Source organism: Coffea eugenioides, chromosome 1 (assembly GCF_003713205.1).
Source record: "Coffea eugenioides isolate CCC68of chromosome 1, Ceug_1.0, whole genome shotgun sequence".
Taxonomy (NCBI): Eukaryota; Viridiplantae; Streptophyta; class Magnoliopsida; order Gentianales; family Rubiaceae; genus Coffea; species Coffea eugenioides.
In genome coordinates, this window is record NC_040035.1 from 50,772,672 (window position 1) to 50,787,056 (window position 14,385).

Here is a 14,385-nt window from a genome sequence, read left to right on the forward strand (position 1 = left end):
TTTTTTTCAGAGCCCGAAATTGGAAGAATAACTGTGCGCACACGTGCCAATTAGGACCGATGGGCCCTCCATGCTTCTCCATGTTGTGTCACTGTTATCATCCCCGTTCCTAACAGGTGTCAAATGATTACTTGAATACAATTATTTTTTGAAATTGTGATGTAAATAATCACATCAATAGATCCGATCTCCAAAATGTTTTCCTTGCTTATGCAATGATCCATTTTTCATCAAAGTAACTTGTCTTCACAACCACTGGGCCATTGCCACCAGGGAGGAACTTAAGTCTTTTCTTAGACTGTTGGTGAGGGTTCAAACTTCATCAGCAGCGAAAAAATTCTAAGGATTGTGTCATAACATTCCCTTGATCTAGTTGAGTCTGTCCCCTAAATTAGGATAAAGTAGGTTATACAAATGTATCGTTGTTGAAAAAAAAAAAAAAAAAAAACTTGTCTTCACAAGTGTCTTTTGAGCTTTTCTCTTTTCATCGAAAGTTTTGCCTTGAGACTAGGGAGGAAGCAATGTGAATTGTTTATACCCCACAGGTGGCTGCATTTCGTGAAGACTGACTGACCGGACTAGATTTGTAAGACATGGGTAGAAGAAATATTAAATTGTATTTTTTGTAGTATATGAATTTGTATGTATATCACTAGGAAACCATGCTGCGCAAGGCACAGCTTGGGCCCACCTGAAATATTGTTTAAAATATATATAGAAAAATAGCAGCAATATAAGAATTAAATATATGGCAAGTATAGTTTCAACATGATAGCGTTTTTGTTTAGCATTGCTAATTCGAAACATTAGCCCAAAAATAAGATAGTCCTAAGTTAAAAATTAACTAAAAAAATAAAGCATGAATTTTTTTTTTTGTAAAATTAATTCTAACAAATACATATACCTTCACATGTCCTTATTTGAAAATATAATAATAGCATGAAAAACTGTGTCGATATCGTTAGAAAAAAAATAACTCATTCAACTCGCAACTTAGAGTCTAAAAGCATCATTTAACATATAATGTCCCACTGAAAAGTATAAATGGGAATACATTGACCTCATTTAGAAAGAAAATTAATAATATGAGTTATGTTAGCAAATTCGTCTCGTTTAGAAAAATAAAAATGAAAGAGAAAGGTTTAAAGCATGGGAACAGTTAGAGAGATAAAAGGTGGAAATGAATGAAAGACGAAACAGTGGTACATTAAGATTTGTGTAGGTTTTTGTCATGGTCAAAAAGGAAAGAGAAAATAAGGAAAAAATAAAAAAGAAAAGAAATTAAATCACCTTCCTCAAAAAGAGTATGCCACTTGTCAAAAAGAAGATGAGCCATGTGGCAACCATTTGGGCTGCTACCGTAACTTTCCTTCTATTTTTATTATACTTGAGGGATATTTGGATGCATTTGGTCTCCAGATTGGAGGAGAGTGGATTACTTATCCTCAGATTATTTATCATAAGTAGAGTAGAGTTATCATCAAATGAGTAATATTATTACCAAGTGTTTGGTTGGTTTTATATTAAATGGAATGTCTTACAAAATATCCTTATCCTATGTTTGGTTTGAGATAGCATGATATGGGATTTTACCCATTTATAAACTAAAATGTCCCTTTTGAGAAGCCTATAATTAGGCGTTTTCAGATTTTAGTAAACTCAAATTCAACTTATAAAAAATACATACACACACATATACATATGAGTATATGCTGATTGTTTTGAACACGAGCTTGATATTAGTGAACAGCACACATATGTGAGATTTGTGTGATTCAGGCTTGTACTAATATATAAGTTTTTTCCTTTTGGGCTAAGTTCGACCTTATTAAATAGCTTCACAAATCTCAATTTACATGTCGAACCTTCTATGAATTAAATTTAACCAATAAAATATGGTTATATAATTAATTAGGAGGGCCAAAATAGTATAAAATTTACTTTTGCTTTTAATAGGGAAAATCAGTCTAAAATTTTAGTTGGGCCAAATTAATAAAAAATTAATTTATTAATAATAAGGGTAATTTAGTCCAAAATTTAGTTATTTTTATTAAAATGGACAAATTAGTTCAAAACATAAATATTTTATTAGTAGAGGCAAATTTATTCAAAATTTGAGCTATTTCATTAATATGGGCAAATGAGTAAAAAGTTTAGTTTTGTTAATGATATGAACGAATCAGTCCAAAATTATGGTATATCATTAATGTGAGCCAATTAGTCCAAAATTTAATTTTTTATTAATAGGGGTAAATTTGTTCAAATTTTTATTATACGATTAATAGGGGCAAATTAATCCAAAATTTAGATAATATTATAGCAAGAGAGTAGACATATACATTTGTTAGAATGGAGCGTTATTCTATTAGTAGGCTTAAATAAAATCCAATTCCAATTGTTAACATTATAGCGTGAGAGTAGGTTTATACGGTTGTTAGAATAGAGCATTATTCTATTAGTAAATCCAATTTCAATTATCATCATTCCATCTCTTACTCATTTTGGAATAACTCATACCACCTCTCGCATGAGATTATTCTATCTCCTATATGGGAATTAATTCGATTAGGTGAGATATATTATTCTATACATAAAACGCAACTAAACATGGAATGATATAGATTAGTAAATCTAATGTCATCCTATGAACCAAACAAACCCTTTTGTGTTCAACAAAAAGATCATTGCATTGGGGGATCAAGATTTGTTTTGTAAAGGATCATGATTATTGGGCCGCTTCAGTAGGAAAGTCCATTTTGTTGAGCTGTGGTACGACCTACGAGGGATTGGATTAAACAGTCGAGGCTCCTTTGGGCCATTATCACTGCCAGTGTTGGCCAAAAAGTATACCAGGCCAAATTTCACTACCCCCAAGTACAGTGTCTGAATATGGTGCCCGATATAATACCCTGTGTCCAGTCCAAACGAGATTGTAGCCCGAGAAATGAGAAACATCCACTTACAAACAAATTTTAACACGCCAAATTTTACAAGCCCGCTTACGGCGGCTCGATACCGCGCCTCTGCATGTGACCCAGTAAATTCTTGCAGACTCTGTTAGTCAAGTCTCTGCAGCTCTTGTGGCCCAAGAAATTAGGAAACATCCACTTGCAATCATCAGAAATTTTATCACTACATGTTATATGAAAGAATTTGTCAAAATAATAAAGTTGCCCGACAACATATGTAGGTCCCTCCCTCCTCTGTAGATGATGCTGTAGATTTATCCGATTGCTTCCTGTATTTCCACTAGAGTTCTTGGGTCACAACGTTGTGTGTTTGGACACGAGATTATTCGAAAAAGTCATTTAAAATAAGGATTAATCTTCTATACATTGATAGTGTATACACTTTTACCCATAGATGCATGATACATAATTCAAATTTGAATTTGAAACTCAAATTTTGTATATGTGTTGTATATCTAACTGTGATAGTATATATACCGTCAGTGTATATAAAATTTACTCAATAAGTGATACCATAACACTTTTTTGTTATGTAATATGTGTGAGATAAAAAGGCAATTGAAGATATAAAACAAAGATTGAAAAATGTGTTCGTGATACTGGCAAAATAATTTCTGAAAAAAACTGAGTATCCAAAATCGTTTTTGGAAAAAATTGGATATCCTCGCTGTGGTACTGTGGATAATCCCTTTGGTTTTGTTGCTCATCTAACGGTATAAATTTCACAAGCTCATGGGGTTGATATGCACGTGGTTGCTTGATTCTTGGAATACATCTATAAGTATTATTGTATTGTCACAATGGGGTTTGCATTATAGAACACTTTTTGAGTTTCAAAAGATTTTAAGAGCTCCACTTGGATAAATACGAGGAAATGAGCAGAAGCGATTAGCAGCCCTTTTTCTTGAAAGTGGTAGATAAGATTAGACGTGGAGAGTTAACAGCAAAGAAACATGGAAAAAGCTAGAAGCCAATGGAGAAACTCCAACCGAATTGAAAGATTCGCCCCACGTAAAACTCTGGAGTCCCACATTTATTTAGGAATTCTCCAAAAGCAGGAAATCATCCAGGAAATAACATCATGCGTGGAGAGAAAAAGGTGAAAAACACCGAGAAGACAGCTTCTGGTTGTATTTGTAGGCTTCTGTAATCTCTCCTTAATTTGGTTGAGCACTCTCTTAACTTTGGAAGAGAAATCATGATGGTTTAATCACAGTGCCCACTTGAGCAAAATGTCGACCACTACTGGTGGGGGTCCAATAAGAGGAATTTGGACGCCTGTAACTTGTAAATGCACGTGTCTTTTTCGCTCTGATAATGGGGCCATCAACGGTTTTGCAATCGGTGGTGTAAATGAGTTTAATCAAATTTAATGTTCAAGTGTTCAAATTTATTTGATTTTTTTGTTCTCTTCAAAACTTATTAAATTATTTTAATTATTTTAAAATTTTATTCAAATTTGATTTAATTAGTTGTTGAATCGAGTTTAAATGAGTTTTTTTTTTTTAAATTCAGACTGAAAATTAACAAACATAAAATGATGTTCAAGTTCGGTTTGACTAGTTGGCGAACTAAATTCTATCGAATCCTTACCAAATTAAACTGGATTCGAGTGTCGGGTAGTTTGGTTCATCTTTCAATCCCTAGTTTTTGTGTGCTTTGATTAGAGAAGAAAGAGGGGAGAATTAAAAAATTTTAGGCAGTTGAAATTGGAAGTAATCAGTGGGTTAAAGTGCAAAGGAAAAAAGTCGAGATGGAGACAGATAGGGAGGAATTCGTGAGAGCCCATTTGTTATTCGTGAGATTATGATTAGTAGGTGCAAAATTAGTGCTGAGTGCTAATTAATGCTGTATGAAGCTAGGAACTAATTAGAACTCAGATTTTTCCGTCAAATGCTCATTGGAATTTGCCATGAGAGTTGAGACCCATACATACATAATGTCACCCGTGACTGATGCAGATGCTTCCCAACAACATTTCATTCAATCCCATCTTGAAGTGACTCTGATCCTATCACCAATGAATGAACAAAACTTCGTTGGACTTAAAAATCAAGAATATGGTACCTTTCTACACATCTTTGTACGTGTAACAAATTCCAAATTTAATAATTCTGATGCTCTGTCACAAAAAATAAAATAAAAATTGGACCCTGTCACAAAAAATTCGCACAACTCGGGGGAACCGGGGAGGTAACTTGAAATGTGATTTATAAGCAGATCAATCGAGTCTACTTTGATTGCCAAAAGCCAAGCCTCACGAACGTATAGACTGTAGATGCCATCCACTAACCTTGGATAAACTAAATCAACAACATCCTCGCTGATGGTTTCCGAAAGAGAAATGTTGGGGTAAAAGAAAAAAAAAATTATGATTCTGCTATTAGAAGTCATTAAGTTGCAGTAGTATTTTGTTAGACTATCAGCGGTCCAAAAACAGAAGCAAACATTTCAGAAGTAGTTTTCTCTTTGTAAAGGTAATTTCGCTCTTTTGCTTGCTCCTATGAGACTGAAAAAAAAAGGGTACTTAATCAATTTCCTGCTATTATATAAGTAAACAATAAGGATCGATCTTTAGTGTGAGTTATCCACCTTTCTAAGCTTAACCAAATGTTTTTTGGCAAAAAGAAAATGATAACCAAATGTTCAATTATCATATCCTTTTGATCGAGAAAGAAAACTGACGTATGAGTCCGCATTGTAGTTACTATGTAAAAATCTGCTTATTTAGGAGGAATAAGTTTGATAGTGCAGCTTGCAATGGTATAAAGTAATTAAAGATTCAAAAGGTGGAAAACTACAAACAGTTTAACGAGAGACATAGAAAACTCTTCCTTAATTTACTGATTAGGGCTGTTTCCTTAGAATAAAGGTATCCATGAATCACAATTCGAGTGTAGGAGTTGGCGTCCAAATATTCTAATTAGTTATTGAAATTGAAATTCTTAATACAGGAGAATGATATGTAAATTACAGCAGGTAAGTTTTACAGTCTCCCAAAAAAAAAAATTGATATTCATTGGAACCTAAAATATTTAAAAAGAAAAGAAAAAGGCACCTCAACGTATTCTTGCATCTTTAATGCAGGAAAGTCGGTTTAGGAGTTTTCTTGTGATATTAAGACAGCAATATTAGAAACAAAAATTCCATTCCGGCATCCCTTCCGAGCCCTGCCTAGGGTTTAAACACATCAGTCCATTGAGTGATCTGACCCAGGTTTTAACAAACTCAGGCTCGATTCCTATAATTAGTAATATCATTTTAGGGATACGAGTTATGAGTTTCGAATTGATAAATGTGAAACTCATATTTGACTCACAAAATATTCAAATTGTGAGCATAAATATTTGAGTTTAGTTTAGCCCAAACTCAGTTATTACTTCTTAATTTCATTAATTAATTACTATAACTATTAAGTTCTAAAGCTAATTTAACATCCATAGGACTACAACATTAAAACTACATACAAATCAGTAACATTTCGATAAAAAATATATGAATCGAGAATTTTTGTCAATAATAATATATCCAATGAGTTCAAAGTACATGAAAAATAGTAATGAAACATAATAATCAACCGTCAATAAATCTTTAAAGGTCCTCAATTTACTAGCACTAAGATTTGTCATTTTGAATCTTTTGACATAGGTTTGTATATTTAATATTTCTTATATATATTTATATGTTTTGACGCATAATTCAAAAGTATAAAGTAGTAATATATATATATATATATATGTGCAGATTAAAGGATTGAACCTATATCGAGTTTGAGTCTAATAAGGCCAAAATTCGCCTCGCATTTAATTTGAGTTTAATATTTAGGTCCAAGTTCAGCGTAGTTCAATGAAAGGTTAGGTTGATTGGGCTTTTTCTTTGATTGACAGGGTCGGATTTGAATTAGTCTGACCCATTGGCAGTACTAGCAAATAGTCGAACGAATTAAAATATAAAATTCGTTAGTATTTCCAAAAAGTGATTCTTAATTTTGTAATATGGGTAAAATTCAATTTATCAAAAAAAAATATATATATATATGGGTAAAATCAAGACGATGGAAACAGTGGACTTCCACTTTCGAATCTTGAGTTGAGTGTTTCTTGAGCTAGGGGGGACCAAGCTGAAGACAAGCCAAGACCATCCATTATCGCCCACAAATACAATAATTAAAGAAGATTAGTGCCAACTGAAAGCGGCCGCCCGGTACTACTATTCTTTACAATCTAAAACCAAACCCTTCTAGGTTAATTTTTCAATCCAACAACTAAAGAACACGCTACTGTAATTAATTTTGTTGGTACCCTGGCTGGATTAGCCGTACGGTCGGGAGAGGATTGGATCAAGTGGTAAAGGAGAGGGTTTGTGATGACCAGACCTCTCAGTTATCAAAAACAAAAGTTTAACTATAGCGTCTACACGTCTTGGCCGCCACTCGAGTTAAACATAATCTAGACCAGGCATGTGTTAAACATAATCGAGTTAAACGTTATCTAGACTCTAGACCAGGCATGTGTTAATTCCGGAGGTGCAACCGTTTGTGCGGGTTGTATTTATTTTTTACTACGCGCAACTTCCATTGCACACGACGTAATTTTACAACACTTTTTTGTGGGTCTCACACATGACGTGAAAATCGAGTTACATGTTATAATCTGAGCCACACAAATTTTTGAGTCCACATCGTAGCCGTGAACCTTCAAGAACGATTGTCACTGACAACCGTTCCTGCCCCATTTCCGTTAATTCCATCCGCTAATCTCACGGCTACCTGTCCTCAGTTATCCTCTTTTATTTTATCGCTACAAACTCTACTACTATGATTAGATGCGAAGATATTTATGGTTTGGTCTGACTGTTGGTACGGATTAATGCGGTTAGTAAAGTACGTTTAAAAAAAGTGTATCGGACCAGACCAGGCTCTGAGTATCAGGGCACACGACGGACGAGGAAGAATAAAATACTAGTTACTTACCATAACAAACAAAATAATAAATTCGGTGACTAATCAAAATTTGTAGTGCCGATCAGAATTAGTACATGAATGAATTAATAAAGCATACATATGCTTTGCTTAGGCGCGCATCGTGTCGTGAGCCTGAGGTTATCTTAACGTGGACAGGAGGGAGAGTAAATTGCGACACTGATGCGATTCTATAAGTAATCAACTTTTGTACAGTAGCATCATTTGCCTAAGGCCTATTGTAGATCCGAGGACGTTGATGATTATAGATTGGAACATTCTCATTCTCCAATAACTTCTTCTTTCTCCACTTCCTCCTCCTCCTCTTTTTTTTTTTTTTTTTTTGTCGCATGTATTCAAATAGTTTTAACGTAAAGATAGTGACTAAACATTCCCGTCGTTTTAAACAATGAATGATAGAAAAGGACTATTCCATTTTGTACATGTAAATATATTGAGTTACTACTTACGTGCTGATCATGACAATTATTTAGGGTTTGTTTGGATAGAGCGTATTATTTAAAATATTATTTGAAATAATTACTGTAGCATTTTTTGTAATATGATGTATGTGAGATAAAAAGATAATTGAGAATATAAAAAAATGGAATTAAAAAAATATGTTTATGATGCAAGCGAAATATTATTTGAGATATTTGTACTATCCAAACACTCCTTATGATTTTCAAGATCTGTGCTTCCCACAGTAGTAGTTGTTAATTTGTAGTGAAAGGGGGCCCAGAGCGAATACACACGCACACATGTTTATATATATATATATGTATGTATATATATATTCCCACTCCATCTAGTCTGCTTTAGTCTCTAGTATGGCTTCTAATAAACAAAAAGCCCATTTTTTCCTTTTCATCTACTAACGATTAAGGTTAATGTGTCAGTCTCCACGCATCCATCCGCCTGATCACACATTTATAGCGAGATCTTCGAGGCTCAGAGAGTCTAATTTTTGAGGTGGAAGAAATCTCATAATGGCATTTGAGAAGATTAAGATAAGAAGCTATGACTGGGAAATTGATAAAGTTAGGGTCGAAGATCTTGAAAGAGGATGCGAGGTAGGGCCAGCAGAACATGTTTTCCTCTTCACGGATACTATGGGAGACCCCATCTCTAGAATCCGCAATAGTCCGATGTACAACATGCTGGTACCTACACCGTTTAATTTTCTCTTTTTTTTTTATCCTCTCCAGCGTGCGTTTTCATCATCCCTTTTTTTTTTTTTTTTTTTTTGCTGCTCCCCTTCAACTTGTAAGTTGTAATAGCATTGATCTTCATGGCGATCGATCAGTGCGTCTTTCTTCTTCGCAATACTAACAAGTTGTACTTCTTAATCTGTGTGACATGGTAATTAATTAGGTGGCCGAGTTGAACGATGAGATAATTGGTGTGATTCAAGGCTCCATCAAGGTTGTTACGCTTCATACGTCTCCAAAGAATCATCTGGCCAAGGTGGGCTATATCTTGGGCTTGAGGGTGGCGCCGCGCCACAGACGAAAAGGGATAGCTCTAAGCCTTGTGCATCACATGGAGGAATGGTTCATCAGCCATCAGGTCGAGTATGCATACATGGCCACGGAGAAAGACAACCAAGCCTCCATCAACCTCTTCGTCAATAAACTCGGCTACCTCGAGTTCAGAACCCCAGTTATCCTCGTCCACCCGGTGTACAACCGTTCCTTCCGTTTATCATCGAGTGTTGAGATAATGAAGTTAAAGGTCGACCAGGCCGAGTTTCTTTACCGCAAGTTCATGAGTTCGACTGAATTCTTCCCCCACGACATCAACAGAGTACTGAGAAACAAGCTGAGCTTGGGCACGTGGGTGGCCTACTTTCGTCGAGGTGATCACGAGTCGCCCAGCGGGGGGTTCGGATTGGACGGAGGAATTCCAAATAGCTGGGCAATGATGAGTGTATGGAGAAGCACGGAAGTCATAAAGCTGAGGGTAGGAAAACCAACCTTGTCCTGCATGTTTTATGCGAAGAGCTCAAGAATGCTGGAAAGTGTGCTCCCATGCTTTAGAGTGCCGTCACTTCCTGATTTCTCCGAAAATCCCTTTGGGTTTTACTTCATTTACGGATTTCACCGTGAAGGGCCTTCGTCGGGGAAGCTGGTCCGGACGCTCTGCAGATTCGTGCACAATTTGGCTAGGGAGTCTGATGGGAAGGACGAGTGCAAGGTGATTGTGACGGAAGTTGGAGGCTGCGATGAGCTGAAGCTTCACATCCCGCATTGGAAGTTACTGTCTTGTCCTGAAGATTTGTGGTGCATAAAAGCCTTGAAATTTTATGAAGACGCAAAAACCACCCTCGGCAATGAAGCCCCACCACCAAAATCAAATCCTCTTTTTGTAGACCCGAGAGAGGTCTGAGCCATAAGAGAGGAGAATTTTCCTAAACACCCTGCGTTGCAATTCTCGGATTTGGGCAAAATGGCAAAATTTGCGAAACGTCTTGTATGTACTGTCCGATAAGACCATCCATCCCTGCTGTGTCTCTAAACAGTCTCTGACCAGTGGCGTGGTGGAAGCTTTTGTCTTGTTGCTTTCATAGTTATGATCCGAGTATCTCTTTACAGATTTCCTTAATTGGGTGCCTCCCTCTTCGTGTCTTTGTTGGCAAGTGAAGGTCCTCAGCCTCGTGAGTTGTTGGACTAATCATGCAGTCACTTGTCTCGCTCCACATTTGTCTCATTTGATCATTCCTCATCATACATATCCGGGTAAAAGTAGATGTCTACTTTTAGATCATCCGCCATTTGTAGCCCCATTTTTGGGTCTCAGTCTCAACCTCAATAATATTAATTGGTAAAAACAGAAAGGAAAGAGTGTGAGAATATCCGTTGCAAATTGTGCACTAACGTCCAGAAAGCATACTGACGACACCCAAGAACAATCGGTTTTAGAAGAATCCGGTCAAAATTGCAAACCTCAAGCTAGCTTAAATCCCGACTCTACTTCACTTCTAGTAGTAGGAATTACCTGCCAAACAAGGAAGCTAGGCGGGCTGCGTGGATTTGTTTAAAGGAAAAAGATAAAAAAAGAAAAAAAAGAATTCACTACTATGATTTGCCTTTAAATAAGTGCATTTGATAGGAACTTGCTAACAAATGTTAATGATGATTAGTATGATAGTACTAATCACAGTGACGATTGTGACATAGATGATGAATAAATTATTGATCGGCCCTGCTGATTTTATTGGCTGGATGCGAAGCAAGCTTGCTGCACTGACTGACTCCTGGAACCATCATTTTATGGTGGCCAGACTCCAAGGAGCTTTTCCTTTTCGTCGTTACTTGGAACACCTTTGGTCTCAGTGGGGCATCACTTTATTGATCATCTGGGGTTAAAGCAATGGTTGATGTGATTAGCGCCTTTAATTATGATATATATATATATATATTATTGGTATAAGCATTTTCACGATCCTCTTCTTATGCTTTTGGATGTCAATGTTAATATTAATTAGTGTCGCGCTGTTGCTAAATTTTTTCACTTGTAATCTCTGTCAGAGAAAGATTCAACCAGTAAAAATTCTACTACCCTTCCTTAACAAGACAAAATATTTTTTCATAGTATTTTGTAAACCGAATCTCATTCTTCGAAGTAATTAAATCATGAAGGTGTTGCAGTAAAGGCACTAACTCGGTGGTGGCTGTCAAGTACAGGTGGGCCGGGGGTAACAGATCGGCGATGGTTTTCCTTCTCCAAATGATGTACTGCAGAGTACACCACGGAGAGAGAGATTATATATATTATTTGGAAAGGAAAATCCAAATGCACAACACAGAACATGAATCCAATGGAAGAAGTAGAAGTAGAACCCACCAAAAAATGTAGACCATTTTGGCTTCTGCGCAGAAGTCGGTTCCTCTGGAAAATGTACAGTAATCATTTGACAGATGTGAAGTGAAAAGCTGATTAAAAACTATATTTTTAGTAGAAAACAGCAGTCCAATTTATGATGCTTGAGTAGTCTGAAACAAAAGCAAGAATAAATATGTTACTAAAATACTGCTGATGAACATATATCCACACTTTCGCCTTCTTTTTGTTCTCATGAGGGTACTGTATCGTCTAATTAGCAAATCTTATCCACCCAAAATGGCGGATACTTTAGTACTAGTAGAATTAAACTAGACATGGCCAAAAAAAAAAGATCCCCGATGAAGAATCTGAAGTTCAGCAGCAACAGGTGGTGTTCATAGAATGTGATGAAACATACAGGACAGCAGTTGTCGGTGAAAACTCAACAATAGAAGGCTCAAACTTCAGGTTTTGTAAAAAAAAAAAAAAAATTTTATTGGGTACCACACTATATAATGTAAAATGCAAATAATAATGACAGCCAAAGATGAAAATCAAAAACAGAAATCTAAGAAATTTTTTTCCCCTGCATGTTTACCTCTACATTAACTGCCAATGCCACACAACGTCTCAAAGAAGCATTCTTTTTAGTGTCAATGGCAAGGTTCGAATACCAAACTTATACTCCCTCTTTTTCTTTTTGAACCACTCAACCCGTCCCTCCCCTTTGTCAAGTAAGCATCACAAGTAGTATGAACGGATCCTCAGTTGTATGTACCAAACAGTCTACTGATTAGGATGACAGAGCAATCACAATGCAGACTCATAAAAGGGTACGAGAAAATAATTGCAGAGCCTCTCTGCAATAGAGAGTTCTCTCATTTTAGTTCACACGTCCATTCATGTTTTGGAAGCAAGTAGGCCAGAATGTCAAGTGCACAACCACACCTCTATGTCTTGTCTTTCACATGCAGAAAACTGATCGTCGGAACACATCGGAATATCACTGATATGGCAAGAGTCATTAATTTACCCTTATTAGATTAGAAGGTGTTTAGGATCATTAAATTACCCTGATTCTGTTGCTGTGGTAAGAATGTTACAGAATTATTTAATGAAAGTATCGTGTTTATGAGTTTATCATGGCGGCATAAAATGAAAATCATCATGTTAACAATAATCATAACCCGGAAGATTTAAATGCATAAAACAACTTACTATAGTCCCTGTCTTCACACACACACACACAAAAGAAAAAGAAGAAAAAATAAAAAATAAAAGTTCCTCTTCTTTTACTCTATATGCTGTAGCTAGCACTAATAAATCAGCCTTGCATAAAAGATTAGACACGAACAACTCTCAGGGCAATGGTGGTGGCGGCGGTGAATGAGCAACAAACATCTCTCGGCCCACGAGCCCATATCTTTTTGCAGAGAACGCCTCCGCTTTAAGTAGCCACTGAAGTCCATAGCATATTGGTCCTTCAAGAGAGTCCAGAGTGGGTCTCGTACGTCCGCGAGCTCAGTGATTTTCACACATCTCTGATCCATGTGAATTTCAGAAGGCCAATATAAGCCCTTTTTATGCAGGTCAATCTGGGCCAGGAGAAAGCTTAATCTGCATGAGGTCCATTGCCTCTTCTCAATTTCTTGTTAATCCAGGGTATCAGGTGTAAGATTGAAGAACCCAAAACTTTAACAGTAAATTGAACAAATAGACGTCTTAACAATGAAAGTCAGAATTATGTACATTATCCTATCTAAAAATCACACCAGGCCCAGCATCAATAGGATTTAGGCATTTATGACTCACACCTTCTTGGAATTGTTTGTGCTAACAGCAAATTCCCAAATTCAATTTTACCCGCTTGCTATTAATTTTCAATTGCTCATTCGTCATAAATTACAGCATATCATACTCAAGAAACTACAACGATAGGTTAGGTATAAGTTGTCCCTATCATGTAGAATGAGGTCACCTATACTTGAACTAGGATTGCGTGTTCTTAAGTTTTTAACTAAGGAAAATTGTTCAAAACATTTATCACATTTTGTTAAATAATTTTTTTTCAATCCTTTACTTTTAAGATAGTAACTTTATGTTCTTTACAAAAGTCAAGTTTGTAAATTTTGATCCCAATCTAATTTTTTGAGCACTTGTTTTACCTTAAATCCATCACATGACCCGCATATTATTTTATTTTTTTTTGGGATAAAAAGTTTAGATTCCATTTGTTATTAAATAAATGGTCGGGTCTATATTCATTTTTTACTTCTAAAAAAAATTCAGATTTGACTTGAACCAATTTTAATTTTTTCCTTGAAAGAGTGGAAAATTTGCTAGCTTGAATTTGTATGGAAGATAAAAATTAACATTTTAAAAGTGAAAGACGAAAAAATTCATTTAACAAAATATGAAAACTATTTTTAACAATTTCTTTTTTGTATATATAGAAATGAGATCAAGGAAAGGCTAAATTCCAAAAGGTAGTACTGTCAAGTTTGCAGTTGTATAAATCGCACACAGATAATCCTTTCATGTTACGGGGTGTTTATGATAGTTAAACCCTTGGCATATTTTTGCCAAATCACCGTCCACTTTTTTCTAATAAAACACATATATTTCTGCAAC

The 14,385-nt window shown here is 35.7% G+C and overlaps 1 protein-coding gene across 1 annotated transcript; it reads left to right on the forward strand.

Annotated features, from left to right (window-relative positions):
• Positions 1–8,781: 8,781 nt before the first annotated feature.
• Positions 8,782–10,695, forward strand: LOC113780562 (probable N-acetyltransferase HLS1-like). The gene is made up of 2 exons (XM_027326356.1): positions 8,782–9,092; positions 9,304–10,695. Exons 1-2 carry the CDS (start codon positions 8,919–8,921, stop codon positions 10,315–10,317), a joined length of 1,188 nt encoding a protein of 395 aa, XP_027182157.1. The 5' UTR covers positions 8,782–8,918; the 3' UTR covers positions 10,318–10,695.
• Positions 10,696–14,385: the final 3,690 nt, after the last annotated feature.